This window comes from Carya illinoinensis, chromosome 13, assembly GCF_018687715.1.
Source record: "Carya illinoinensis cultivar Pawnee chromosome 13, C.illinoinensisPawnee_v1, whole genome shotgun sequence".
In the NCBI taxonomy this organism is placed as follows: Eukaryota; Viridiplantae; Streptophyta; class Magnoliopsida; order Fagales; family Juglandaceae; genus Carya; species Carya illinoinensis.
The window spans coordinates 31,788,898-31,803,276 of record NC_056764.1 but is presented as its reverse complement, the minus strand read 5'-3'; the positions used below and the strand labels follow the sequence as shown (position 1 = coordinate 31,803,276).

Sequence of the window (14,379 nt, the reverse complement as noted above, 5' to 3'; positions counted from 1 at the left end):
TAGGTCAATCTTTAATTAGTTTTACAAGAACTGATACAGTACTACTACGTACACTAGTGAGAACCAACAGCAAAATGAGCAAAGCACATATATTTGCTCATATATATATATATATGCACACACATATATACACACGTAGCAACACCGCAGAGACAGCATTAACATGTAAAAAAACCAACAAACAAACTGATCGACAGGAAACAAGTAAATAATTAATTGGGCACTAATGCAGACAGTACTAGTAAATAATTAAAAGAAAGCAGTAATACTAGGACAATACATGAAATATGGGCAGAACAGCAGGCCGTACGTTCGTGTTGACTCAGCAGTAGTACTACCCCGGCAACATACAAATATTAATCGAAAATACAGTGTTAAATTATCACAAAACAGTACCCACGCATGATTTTTAAAACTAACTATTGCATGGCCTCGTGGTAATATGTATACTGATCTCCCAATTAAGCATTCACATATGCATGTTTTGTAGATATGGAAAGCCCCTGATCATTTTTGTCTTTGAGCGATCCAAATGTTAGAACTTTAAGGGTCATCTGGATATTAAGAATATTTCAAATTATTTATAAATAATAATAAAATAATTTATAAATAATAATAAATAATTTATAAATATTAATTAACTGTTTATAAATAATAATAAAGTAGTCTGAGATGGTCTAAACTTTCAAATTAATAAAGCTAAGTGAGTGTGTTGTTCCTTAGAAATTACTCACAAACAAGGCGCTCCAAGAGGCCAGGTGCGGATACACTAGCTAGCTTGCGTACTCAGAATCCTAACCGGCCGTTGGATTATTAATGTGCTTTCAGAGAAGGTACTCACTAATAAATGGTCCTAGCTACTTGTGCCAATAATCATCCCATAGCAGAAAACAGCATTTCTCAAGAAATAAAAGTAAAAGTTACATATGGTTTGAACTCTAGGATGAAAGTGTGAGATGTTAATATCGTGCTTTGCAACCTGAGCAACTTACAAAGACCAAACTCATACCTATAGCTATGGAGAAATAGGAGCTCCAGAGTGGTGGGGGAAATTTCCAATACTTAAATTAATGTGGGTTCACTGTGTAGGAATTGTATGAACTTACGTGTGGAAAGTGTTTTTTAACCCTCCTCTTACTAAGGGAGGGAATATATATACCTAGTCAAGACGATTCCTGGAAAGGGAATCATGGGAGTGTTGCTTCATACTCGGGTTACGTCTCCTTGCTAGCTTTTTGCTGTGCAATAGACCTGCTAGACCCAATTATGGCTACTACTGACAACCCAGGAGGCATATCGTGGCGTGTCCACTCCTAGACTTCATTAAATGCGGCATGGCTCCTTTGTCATGACGTGCTCATCTATGTGTTCCATTAAATGCGGTATGGCCTCGATTATCTAGGTGCACTCACTCCTAAAGTCTATCTAGCCGCCAAGGTTTAGGAACAGAAATTGTTTTTGATCTTGTGAGCTGGGGCTATCGGCTAATAATGGTGTCAGACAATCTTCCTTCCAACTTTTGACTAATATGTGTTGCCTAGCTACTTCTTTCACTTCCTAGTCTGATCCATCCTATCCTCTCGAGTTTTTAGGCCTCTTTGGGCCTCATAAGTTGAGCTTGTTTGGCAAGGTTCTGCTTGGCCTTAAGGAATTTTTATCTCAAATATAAAATTCTCATCTCATCATTACAACTTTCTCAAATCCCTATATAAAATATAATAAACAATTTAACTTTTTCTTAACTTTTTCAAATCCCAATACAATAATAATATTAAAATATAATATTTTAATATTTAATCTTAAAGCTCAAAATTCTCATCTGAGAATTCTCAGTGGCCAAACAGAACTTTAGACTCGCCTGGTTTTGAGAATAACTCTCGGAGAGATATAAATACATAAAATGAATTTGACTATATTTATTAAATATTTAATATTGTCTAATAAAATTTACTTAAATAATTATAAATACGGTTATCTTTAAGGTTGAGTGTTTTTCTGTCTTTTATTTTAAACCTCAAAGTTTGAGCTCAAATTTCAAAAGATCTAAATTCTAATAATAAAAGTGATACGATCCATGCATGATACGTGCTTGGAAGATAGATATTAGTCACCTCATGAGTGATCCCAGCTTGTGCCTTAGGGGAGACATGGGAGACATTACTGGTCAATAGGCCGTGTGACAGAACACTGGGCAAGAAAGATCAATACAAGAAAAGAATTCTTTAAAAAAAAAAAATTCAAGAAAAGAGTTAAAGCATATATAAAATAATAAAATTAATGCTCGTTTTCATCACCAGTTTTCACTGTTCTGTTAATTCTTGAACGTACAATGAAACCCAAACTGTCAAAAAAGACTGCCACACTTACCTCATCACCGAGTGGAAGACACACGTACAGAGAGAGAGAGTGAGAGAGAGACCGAAGGGCCGGATCGGATCAGACATCAAATGTAGAGCCCTACTTCTGTTGGTTGGGTTCATCGATCTGTGACACACGGAAGCTACAGTACATACCTGATTGTGTCATGGTTTGAAATGACATTTCAAGAAGCCCTTTGACTGTTCTCTCTCTCTCTCTCAACTCACCGAACTGCCATAAAGATCCATTATTCTATCCCTCCCAACCTTTGTAGTACGAAAATAATACACAATATGGGCTTCTTTACTCTCTCTCTCTCTCCCTCAAAATTCATGAACATAGCTACTATGTTTCCACCACTAAATTAAAGGGAAAATATATAATGTATCATCAAATGCACTCGTAATTAAAGCTGATGCAATTACATCATGTTGAAAAGCCAGTACTCATGCATGGCAATAACTGCATAATATATAATGTGGACCAGATATGGTATATATACATAATATTAAACGCGTACGTACCCTAGCACCAACGTACGTAACATGCTTGATCAGCATCCGAGACCTCCTATTTATAACTGGTGTAGACTTTACAAGAGGAAGAATCGAAGGAGAAAACGTTAAGATCAATATTGAGATAGGGGTTATAAACTGCAGCCTCGCATTAACCATCCCCCTCTAAAAGTAGAAAATATTGGCTTCTCCTTCGTGTCCTTTTGATGTTGTTATTATTCTTATTGTACTTGTGAATGAAAGATTCCTTATAAAAATTTAACTCATCAACTAAACCCAAGTTCATATCTCAGTTTCAACCTTTTATATATGGATGATCAGGACCACATTAGTAATTACAGTAAATTTGTGAAATGTAATGGGTTAAATTATAATTAGTTGTTTATAAGCTTATGAGAGAGGTGGGTGATTAAAATAGTATAAGAGCAGACATCTTGACTTTAAACATATCTGACTCCATACTTTATATATCCCGTTTAATCAAGTATATATGAACGATATTGACTCTACAAGTAGTTAATTATGTTTATATTATAACTTAATGAGGCAACACAATATACGTACATACATACATACATATATACGTGTATATGTGTGTACATATATGGAACAGCTGCTAAATTCGAAATATTTGATGAATTTAGGCCAGCATACTATTCATTCATTTTCTTGGGAGGTGAGCTATCTATTAAACTTTAAGCTTGAATTTGGAAGAGAGAGATCGAGAGTCAAAATGCTTGTACGACCTGGGCCTAGCTAACATTTATAAGGAGTCTGCAACACCAAGCAAGCAAATTCTAGGAATATATGTAAACTTAATTAAAAAGAAAAAGGAGTGATAATGAGAGATGGAATAAAGAACGAAGACGGCTCTCGGAATAATGCAGACATATAATATGTTCTGGTGTTAAGCATCAGCGCCTAGAAATATCAAAAATCTATCGAGCTTGATATCCATTAATTTGATTCCATCTGTCTCACTGGGAGGATTCATTATTATCTAGCTCGAATTCAGAGGCTGCTTCATCTTCCTCTTCGAAACAGTCAATTCCATAAGCTGCATGGCCATGTCCAAATGCCTTGATATGATCTTTGAGAGATCTTTTGTGTTTGAAATCAGATCCACAAGTGCAATACCAAAGTTTCCCACAATTCTTTTCATGGGTTCTCCAATCACCTCTTACAGCAAAGGCCTTGCCACATTTTCTACACATGAAAGGCTTGATCCCATGCTTTCTCTTGTAATGGGTTTGGAGGGTCCTGAAGTCTTTGAGTGGCTTGGATCTTGGGTGGTCAATGTTGTTCCTGCACCCTGGTGCACAGCAATAGCAAGGAAGCCTAAGCATAGCTGTTGGTTGTGTGCCCCTTAGAGACTCCGGGCCTTTTCTGTATTGAGATCCATGCCCCCACATATGCATCTATATATATAAGCAGCAACAATCAAGTATAAGTGAGAGAAGAAAAATGTCTTAGGGTTATATATTGATAATATGTCACTGGCATCTGGAGTAGTGAAGGGTAGATGGAGATGGTTTCCTTGTTTAATTAGATCGTAAAATCATTTTGCTTATAAAATCTTCAGAATTTAAAAAATAAAAAATAAAAGAGTGAAACTATATATCCCACTGAATCAAATAGGATCGAGATTCCAGTACTGTTTTTCCCCCGAGTCAAATCAGGACTTATACGAAAGATAGAGAATATTCTAGTTTTCTAGAGCATTCATGGGTCAAAGGGTTTGGCAGTTCTTTTTTTTTTTTCCATCTGCATGCGTGCTGAATTTGGATGGTTTCTGTTTCATATTCTCATATCAAGTACCCGTTTTACATACTACTTTCGAACAGGTATCTTACTTTTCAAATTGTCTGCAATAAAAGATCAAAACGAACAAAAATGGGGCATGATTAAAGAAAGAGATGCTTTTATTTATTTACAGATGAAGCAATACTATGCTTGGGGTTTCCATGCACTAATTTTGCTCTTCAGATTGTGTATTCTGATTGAGATTTTGTTCTTGGACTTTGCTGAGGTCATGATCGTCTGAGCCCTGGAAGAACTAGGATATATATCTTCGGTTTTTTACTCCTGCCTACGTGTAATGTGCAAACTTCTAAGTGCAAAAAGCATAAGGTTGTGCAGTGCAATCACATAAAGGAGATCTTATTCTCGGTTGGACCAGTCCGGGTTGATTTATTCTTCGAAAACCATACATAATCATGCAAAAAGATGAAAGGAGAGTGGGATGGACGAAACTGTAGAAGAGGATGAGAAAAAAATATGAACCTACAAATTAGCCAGGTGTTTATTCACGCACGTGTGTGGCGTGAGTGTGTATAGACATATATCAAGCAGCAGTAAGGGAATATAAAGCAGCAATAAAGGGAAGGAAACCCTAAGGACCCATCTACTCCATCAGTCTGCTCAAAATAAAAGTAAAAGGTTCAAATCAAGCCAGAAAAGAAGTGTCCAAGCAAAGATAGGAATGGGTTTTGTGTTTTTTTTTTTTCCCCCTCTTTAATCCTTCCGGGTAAGATGGGTTTTCTCTTTTACTTGAGATCAAATAAAAAGGGAAATGGACTCATTTTCCTTTTAGGTTATTTATTTATTTTTTCCTTTTGAAGGATGAGGATTCGGATAATTAAAGTTACAAACCTGCATGTTGTTATATCTGTTGAAGGTCTTGAAGCAAAGGGGGCATGAGAACTGTGTTGGACCGATCAGAATGTGAGCTGGGGTAGGAATCCAATACTGTCCCTTGTTGAGTCTGTTTGAGTGATACCCAGAAGCAAGAGCGACTTCATCTTTATCAGAGATCTCTGTGGAGGACAACCTTGAGATCAAATCAGCAGAAGTAGGGCTTGGAAGCCCTAAATGAAGAGCCAATGCGACAGTGTCTTCATGATCAGCAGATGTACTAGAGAACAAGCTTTCTTCTTTCTCCTTGATATTCTTGTCCACTTCCATGGCACTGAAGGAAGATTCTGGTTCTTCATATCTAGTGGGACTTAAACTGAGGAGGGGAAGAGCTTCTTTGAGAGGAGGAGAAGGAGGAGAGGATTCAGAGTTAGTGAAAGAGGTCTTGTTGATGTTGTTTGACAAATAATTATAAGAATAATAAAGAGATGGATTGGAAGATGCGGAGGATGAGAAGTGTTGGAGAGAATTGAGGTTGAACCATCCGGTGAAGTAATTGGAAGAGGGATCGGTCATGATGAGAGGTGGGATCGATCAGAGAAGAGTTCAGGTAGATGGGTTAGACAGAGAGAGAGATCAGATACAGGTGACGAAAAGTTTTTAAGGTAGAGATGGAACAAAATATCCAAATCAAAAGAACTGTATGTAAATTGTAAGGGTACTGAACGGGCTGGGAAAAAAAACAAGAAGAAGGAAGAAAAATTACAAAATCAAGATTGATAAAGTGCGAATTGAGCATAAAGGAGAGACAAGAAATCACTTGTGAGGTCTATATGACTAAACAATGGACACATTATATCTATAGAGAGAGAGAGAGAGAGAGAGAGAGAGAGTCGTGGAAAGTGTGACTGTGGAAGGGGAGAGAATAATATATAAAAGATCTTGGGACTTGAAAGAACAAGCTATTTTTATGGGACAGTGTGAAAATAACGGAAATTTTATTTTATTTTATTTTTAAAAAAGAAAGTTACCTCGACCACCCAAGGATTAATGGAGTTCAATTCAAAGAATGAGCAAAAAGGCCAAAGACAAAGTTGTAAGTTGGATTGGAGGTTGTCCCCCAAAATCGAATTAGCAATCCCATTGGCATGCGAGAGAGAGAGAGAACATTTTTACTTCGTATAAGACTAGTTAAGTTAACCGTACGTACAAGCTAGCTTGGCAGCATTCGTTTGTAGTTCATCTTTTCCCCTAGTGATTTTGATCTCCTCGTTCGGAAACAAATAGTTCCAATCCAACCCAGCATTTGCTTTGGTGGGCGCGCCCTGGTCGGCTTAGCTATCTCCTTACCAGCAGAGATACTGTTCCAACCTGACCCCACACTGTTCTGAGCTCTAAAACTGTTTCATGTTTTCATCTCTCTCTCTCTCTCTCTCTCTCTCTCTCTCTCGTGTCTTGGCTGAATGCTTCAAGTCTCCAAGGGCCGCCGATCTGGCTTTAATTAACTCGTTTGTTCTGCATGTTGAAGGTCCAAAAGGCCTGTCTCTACCTTAGGTTACATATTATGATCAGACTGTGATTTAAGTCGAAAATATATTACCACGTACAATCCTTAGCTTTACGTAATCGAATTATCATTCGAATAAGTGAAATGTGGGAAAACATGATAACAGAAGAAAATTAAGATCATAGTATGATGGAACCATATTATACATATTTATAATCTATCTTTCACGGGAAATTCTCAATGATATTGAGCGCTTGTCTACCTTGGAATTAAAAACTTAAAAAAACAAACAAACAAAAAACAGAGAAGAAAGTTTCGTGATTAATGTTATAACTGCCTTCCAGTAAATGGGTCTTTTGAGGATATGATCATCTGATTATCGATCTTTGACAAAAAGAAGCAGTAAGTTGGATGGATTCGATTGCTGACAGTTTAAAATGCTTTGCAGGCTTTAGAGCCAAAGGCAGAATAGCAGACATGCCTGCATTGATATGAGGTGAACTAATCATCCTGATCAGTATGCATGCATGTATGTATGTATGCATTTAGTTTTATATGATCCCTGCCCGACTATATACAGCTGTTTTTTTCTTTGCAGCACTTGGAGCTATCACAGAAGCATAACATGGATGGTGTGAGATGTTACAGAAGCCAGGCAACATAAAATGTTAATATATATATATATATATATATATATATATAATAGAAACTAGCTTGCTGCAACTGCTGATCACCAGCATGCATGGCTGCCCACGTTACTCCCTTTAATTAACCTATTATTAATGCTAGAACCAAATTAGGTCTTTTTCCTGCTCGATCTCATGTATATGCTATATGCTATGTGCGTGTGTGTGTGTAATATGTCAAATAGTTGGAGGGAGAATCGGTTAATTTAATTGTAACTTAATTGGTACGTATATTCTCTCTTTGCAGTAAGAAATGAAGGACATGCATTAATGTATGTTGTTGCATGGTTCTAATCCACCAAGAGTCCATCTTCTCTTTATTAAAAAAAAAAGTGTTCTACAAATTAAAATATTTAATTAATTAATATGCTGAAAATGAGAGAAATATATGCATACCACAAAAAAAAAAAAAAAAAAAAAAAGGATGGATGCAGTATTATGGATTCATGGGATGGGAATTAACATTTTAATTGGAGGATTTGCATAGTTTCAGAAATTGTTAGCAGGTGAAAAACAATTGTACGTACCATTAAATTAGGCTTTACTGATCATCAGCTAGTTGAGAAAAAGAAAAAAGAAAAAGAACAAGATCAAATGCTTTTTATAAAGTGATTGCACACCTGCAACAGTAGATATATAGATACATTCATATATATATATATATATATATATATGTATATATATAATTTCAAATAAGTCAGCACAAAGTCGACGGGACCATCAAATTTTTCTTAATTTGTATAACAGTACGAAAAAGATCAGTACCAAAGCTAGCTCCCTGATCTCTTCCTGAATATAGTGTAGGACTGTTTCTCAACAGGTGTGTAGTGTTTGTAAAATTTTTCTTATTATATATATATATATATTTATATCTTCAAATGAGATATTAAAAAAGTTAACAGTACAAGAAATATATAGTACTAATTAAATTAAGATCGACCAGTTCAAATTAAGTTAGACAAGTTTCGCAATTCATTACAAGGAATTTGTTCTTTCTCAACACTACAAATTCGCCGCTATAACTCCAGATTTTGCTGCAAATAATTTATTTCAACAAATTCATCTTCGCTGCGGGTTGGTTGCCAAAAAACGGTTGCGATATCTTTTTAACAGTGATTTGCAATAAGTGATGCTTATTGCAACGCTGCAGCAAGTTCTCCCGGCCCCCAGCCTTTCTAAACTTGGAGCTAGCTGGAATTAAGTGACGAAATAAAAAAAAATAAAAAATAAAAATTGCAAATTATAAGGCCTAGCTATTTGCTGCGATTTATTTTGCAACTAATTTAAAATCGCCAGAAATTGCTTATTTTCTTATAGTGTGCAAGCACTTTATAAAAAATTAAGTCCCATTAAAGAAGAATATATTTTTAACATTTTTTATAGTAAGGTCCACTTTTTTACATCGAAACTATACAAAATATATCTATTTGTCCGCCGGCATGAATGAAATGGATTTGATTTAGATCCAATTGGAACTCGATTCATTAGAGAAGGGACATGTAGTACTTTATATATATATATATATATATAATTATAAAAATGATGTTTAGCATCCCATATGAAAATCATTTTTGGCAAATGACTTTGGCCATTTAGTTTGCCACCCATAAATGGCCAAGCCAAAACACATCAAATTAATTAACCACATCCATCTCACAATTGAGCTCGCGGTCAAAAAAGCATGTGTTGTAGTGCCCACATCGATCTCATATATATATACTAGCATGCAATTAATTACTAGTAGTACTTGAACTAACTAGAAAAAAGTAATGTTAAATACAGTAGTGTAAAAGTCTACGTAAGATTAATATAATATTAATTAGGCTGCTCATGAGGCTTCGATCTTAGCAGCTTGGTTTTTTGTTTTTTGCTTACCCTAAGGAGCACGATCGAGTGTGTACATCTTGCGCAAGATCTTGGAGCCCCCGGCCAGCCAGCCCATGCATATTATATATATATGTTTTGTTCTAAAATATCGAAACATCTACCTCTATTCCCGTAAATTACCAGCAATATCTATTACCATTAATGCTTTGGGATTGCTAACTGCATGCGTGCAGATAAGCCTAGCTATATATGGGGTTGATGATCAGTGCTTTAAAGTGCATGGGAGAAAAGAATCGAAACATAGCATTTGCATGCCACTCCGGGCCAGTAAATACTATACAACACGACCAACCAAAAGAATATAAAACTAACGAAGCATGCAAAGTTATTACCAATTATTATATATCATATGAGAAGGTTTTGTAGACCACCACACTCTGAGAGGTGGAGAAATATTTGTATTTATAGAGGAGTATACGTACAGCTATACATGGAAACAAAATACAAATGGAAATATATCATACAGTGAATAAAATACAAATGGAATTAAATGACACATATACTCTATCATGGAGAGGATTGCTAAATATCAGGAGAGGATTTTGGAGTATCCTCAACAAACCCCCCCCCCCCCCCCACCCAGTGGCAAGCTAAGCGTGGGATTAGAGCAGACACGAAACTTGGAACGAAAGAGAACAAAAAGTGGCCGAGAGACACTTTTGGTGAAAACGTCACAATCTGTAAGGAAGATGGAACATGCTGAGTGCGAATAGTGTCGGCAACCACATGTTCACGAAGAAAATGATAATCCAAAGCAATGTGCTTCGAGCGCTTGTGAGAGACGGGATTAGAGATGAGGAAGAGGGAACTTTTGTTATCACAAAGTAGAAGTGGTGGAGCAGGGGTAGTGATACACAGATCATGAAGGAGATGCTGCAACCAAAGAACCTCAGTAGCAGTGACAGCAAGAGCACGGTACTCAGATTCACCGCTGGACCGAGAGACAATGGGCTGTTTCTTCTCACTCCAAGAGACAAGGTTGGCACCAAGATAGATGGAATAACCTGACGTGGAGCGGCGAGTATCTGGGCAACCAGCCCAATCAGCATCAAAATATACAGTAATAGTGGCAGAAGCAGAGGTTGAAAATGTGAGACCAAAGTGGAGAGTGCCCTTGACATAATGAAGAATGCATTTGACAGCCTGAAAATGATCCTCGATGGGAGCATGCAAAAACTGACTGACGAAGTTGATGGAGTGAGCGAGATCAGGCCTGGTGATAGTCAGATATTGCAAGGCACCAACAAGAGAGCGATAAAGAGTAACATCAGAGAAGGGAGGACCATTAGAGGAGAGGCACTATCCAACAACCATGGGAGTGGTGACAGGTTTGCAATCCAAGAGCTGAGCCCGAACAAGAATGTCACGGGCATACTTGATTTGACTGAGAAAGGCTATCAGAAACAGAGGTGACCTCAAGACCCAAAAAGTAGTTGAAAGGGCCCAAGTCCTTAGTGGCAAACTCGGCATGAAGCTGGTGAATAAAGGCACCAAGAAGAGAGAAATCATTGCCAATGACAATAATATCATCAACATATAAGAGAAGATAAATGAGATGCTACTGGCGATGAAGAACAAACAGAGAAGTGTCAGCACAGCTGCAAGAAAATCCAAGCTTCAGCAAAAAAGAGCTGAAGCGCTGAAACCAGGCACGAGGAGCCTATTTTAAACCGTAGAGAGCTTTCTTGAGCTTGCAGACATGACTAGGGAAGCGAGGGTCAACATAACCAGGGGCTGCTCCATATAGACAATTTCTTGCAAAATACCGTTAAGAAATGCATTTTTGATATCAAGTTGGCGAAGAGGCCAACCATGAGTGACAATAAGAGAGAGAACAACACGAACGGTGGATGCCTTGACTACCGTACTAAAGGTATCAGTATAGTCAAGTCTAGGAAGCTGAGTATAACACTTTGCTACAAGGCGAGCCTTGAGACGATCAATGGAGTCATCAGAGAGATATTTGGTCCGGAAAACTCACTTGGAGCCCACAATATTCATGTTGGGGGGATGTGGCACTAGGTCCCAAGTGCAATTGGCACAGAGAGCTTTGATCTCATCATCCATGGCAGCAAGCTAGGTAGGATTCTTGGCAGCAGATTTGAAACTACGAGATTCTGAAGAGGAGAGTAAGGCATGAAGAAGGCCAGAAACATGTTGACTAAGATAGGCAGGATGGCGTGGATAGAAGACACCTGCTTTGGCACGGGTGACCATCGGATGGGAGGAAAGAGGGGCCACGGGTGTGGGATTGGCAAGGGCTTGAGGCGCTGGGCTGGCAAGCTGACCAGGTAGAACAACAAGATCCTGCGGAGCTGGAGACTCACAGTCATAAGTGAGGTCAACCTGAGAAACCTGCATAGGCTCAACAAAAGAATCAGCACATAAACAACAGTGAGTGGGCCTAGGCTGAGCAACAAGGTCAGACAATGTGGTATGGCAGTGGGACAGTGTGCGTAAATGAGGTTTGAGCTTGGCTGTGCTCACTGAAGGAGGAATAATCCAAGGCAGTTATGGGTCAGACAGGAGAGTTGGGAATAAGGGAAAAATGAGTTTCATCAAAACGGGCATGGTGAGTAACATAAATTTTCGTGGTGGTCGGATCTAAGTAACAGAAACCTTTGTTGGAAGGACTATACCCTAAAAAAATGCAAGAAATACTACGAGAGGGGGGGGGGCCAGAATTTGTGAGAAGTATAGTCACGTAAACAAGGAAAAACTCGACAACCAAATGGATGAAAATTTATGTAATGAGGGGCCATACAAAAGTTCAAATGGATAAATACTTCCAAGAAGCGGTGCAGGCAACCGGTTAATGATGTATGTCGCAATACTGAAAACGTCAACTTAATAAGAGGTGGGAACATGTGAATGGAATAAAAGAGCAAGACTCATCTCAGTCACGTGACGGTGCTTACGTTCGGCACGACCTTTTTGGGATGGTGTATAAGGACATGACATTTGGTGATGGATCCCGGTAGAGCGAAGATGAGACTTAAAACGTAGACTATGAAATTCAACACCACCATCACTTTAAAAAATTTTAATTTTGCAAGAGAGTTGATTTTCCACAAATTTCTAAAATTGAAGAAAAATTTCATAGAAATCAGACTTCAACCTCATAAGATAAAGCGAAGTAAACCGAAAATGATCATTAATAAAAATAACATAATATGAAAAACCCATTATTGATTTGACTGGGGCAGGGCCCCAAATATCACAATGAACAAGGCCCAGAATAACATTAGATCGAGTATCATTTGTGGAAAAAGGGAGCTTGTAGCTCTTGGCAAGTTGACATGTAGAACAAAGAGATGGATTAGGCAATATATATATAAGAGAAAGCTATCCTTTTTTATTCAATAAAGAAATAACAGAAGGGTTAACATGCCCAAGATGTGCATGCCATAAATCATACGACACCTTAAGAGCAGATTTATTGAGGACAGAAATAAAAGCAGCATTGCCGCACTCCTGTATGTAGAGACCACCATCACGTTTTTCGATTACCACCACCTTTCTTGTGTTGCGATTCTGAACAACAAAGGAAGAATTAGTAAAGGTAACTTGGAAATGAAAATCAGAGGTTAACTTACTAATGGATAAAAGATTTTTGGTAAGGTGAGAAACAACTAAAACATCAAGCAAAGGCAAGTCGGGAAAGGATTAAGAGGTACCAACACGGGTGATAGGTAAAGAGCCCCATTGCCCACAACAACACTATCCTTACCAATATATTGCTTAGAGGAGTCCAGAGATTTCAAATCTGGTGTCATGTGAGCAGAGGCACTAGTGTCAAGGTACCAATTAGAGGAGGGACCATCGGACAGAGAAGAACTTTGAAAAGCTTCAACAAGTTGTGCCGAAGGATCTGAACGTTTGTAGCAATACCTGCATTTATCAACAATATGACCTTTGGTTTTATAAACACCATATTTAACATATCCTTGAAATGATTGCTGAATATCAGGAAAGGATTATGGAGTATCTCAACATCATATTATAATTATTTATAAATATATATATATATATATATATTTATGTTAGACTATTCCACTTCGCCATTAATGCATTCAATGACAGAGGTCATGACCTGATCTAATTCCTTTTCATGGTTTTATTTATTTATTTTTTTATCTTAATTGGTTACACTTATCATCTATGTATTACATATTTTAATTGGTTGTCCTTTAAATAATTGACATGTAAAATTATTTAAAAATGTATCATATCAATAAACATGATTAAAGATAATAAGATTTAAAGCGCACTTATAAGTACTCATAAGTGCGCACGGCAGCTTGTCTATATTTTTATGTAAAATGGTTGATTTTCAGGCTTTAACTCTAAGAAACAAAGTTTTTTTTTAAACACTACGATGATATTTGGATAGTGAGTTAAGATAATCAAATGAGCTGGAATAAAAATTAAAAATTGAATAAAATATTTTTAGAAAGCTATTTACTGTTTGGGATCTGTATGTCCAATTAAAGTAGTTTCAAACATATTAGATTTGTTTGGAAACAAATTAAAAAAAAAAAAAACACTTTCTAAGGTAAAAATGACATAAAAGGCCATATCCTTGAAAGAAATCAAATATTATAATACGAGAAAAATGAAAAATATTGATAAGCAAAGTCTTCAATAAATGATATGAGAAGAATAAAAAATATAAATGGACTTTTAGTGCTGCTTTTTCGAAGCAGAGAGTTATGAATCTTCAACTTTTTTTGGCATATGACTTTTAGTGCTTCTTAGGGTCATTTTGTCATTATGTTAAAATGATGAGGGT

General features: G+C 37.0%; 1 protein-coding gene across 1 annotated transcript; it reads right to left on the bottom strand.

Annotated features, from left to right (window-relative positions):
• Positions 1–3,706: 3,706 nt before the first annotated feature.
• On the bottom strand, positions 3,707–6,397 carry LOC122291567 (zinc finger protein WIP2-like). The gene is made up of 2 exons (XM_043099355.1): positions 5,526–6,397; positions 3,707–4,291 (listed from the first exon to the last, which is right to left on the bottom strand). The coding sequence occupies exons 1-2, from the start codon at positions 6,081–6,083 to the stop codon at positions 3,851–3,853; spliced, it is 999 nt and encodes a 332-aa protein (XP_042955289.1). The 5' UTR covers positions 6,084–6,397; the 3' UTR covers positions 3,707–3,850.
• Between the last annotated feature and the right edge of the window lie 7,982 nt (positions 6,398–14,379).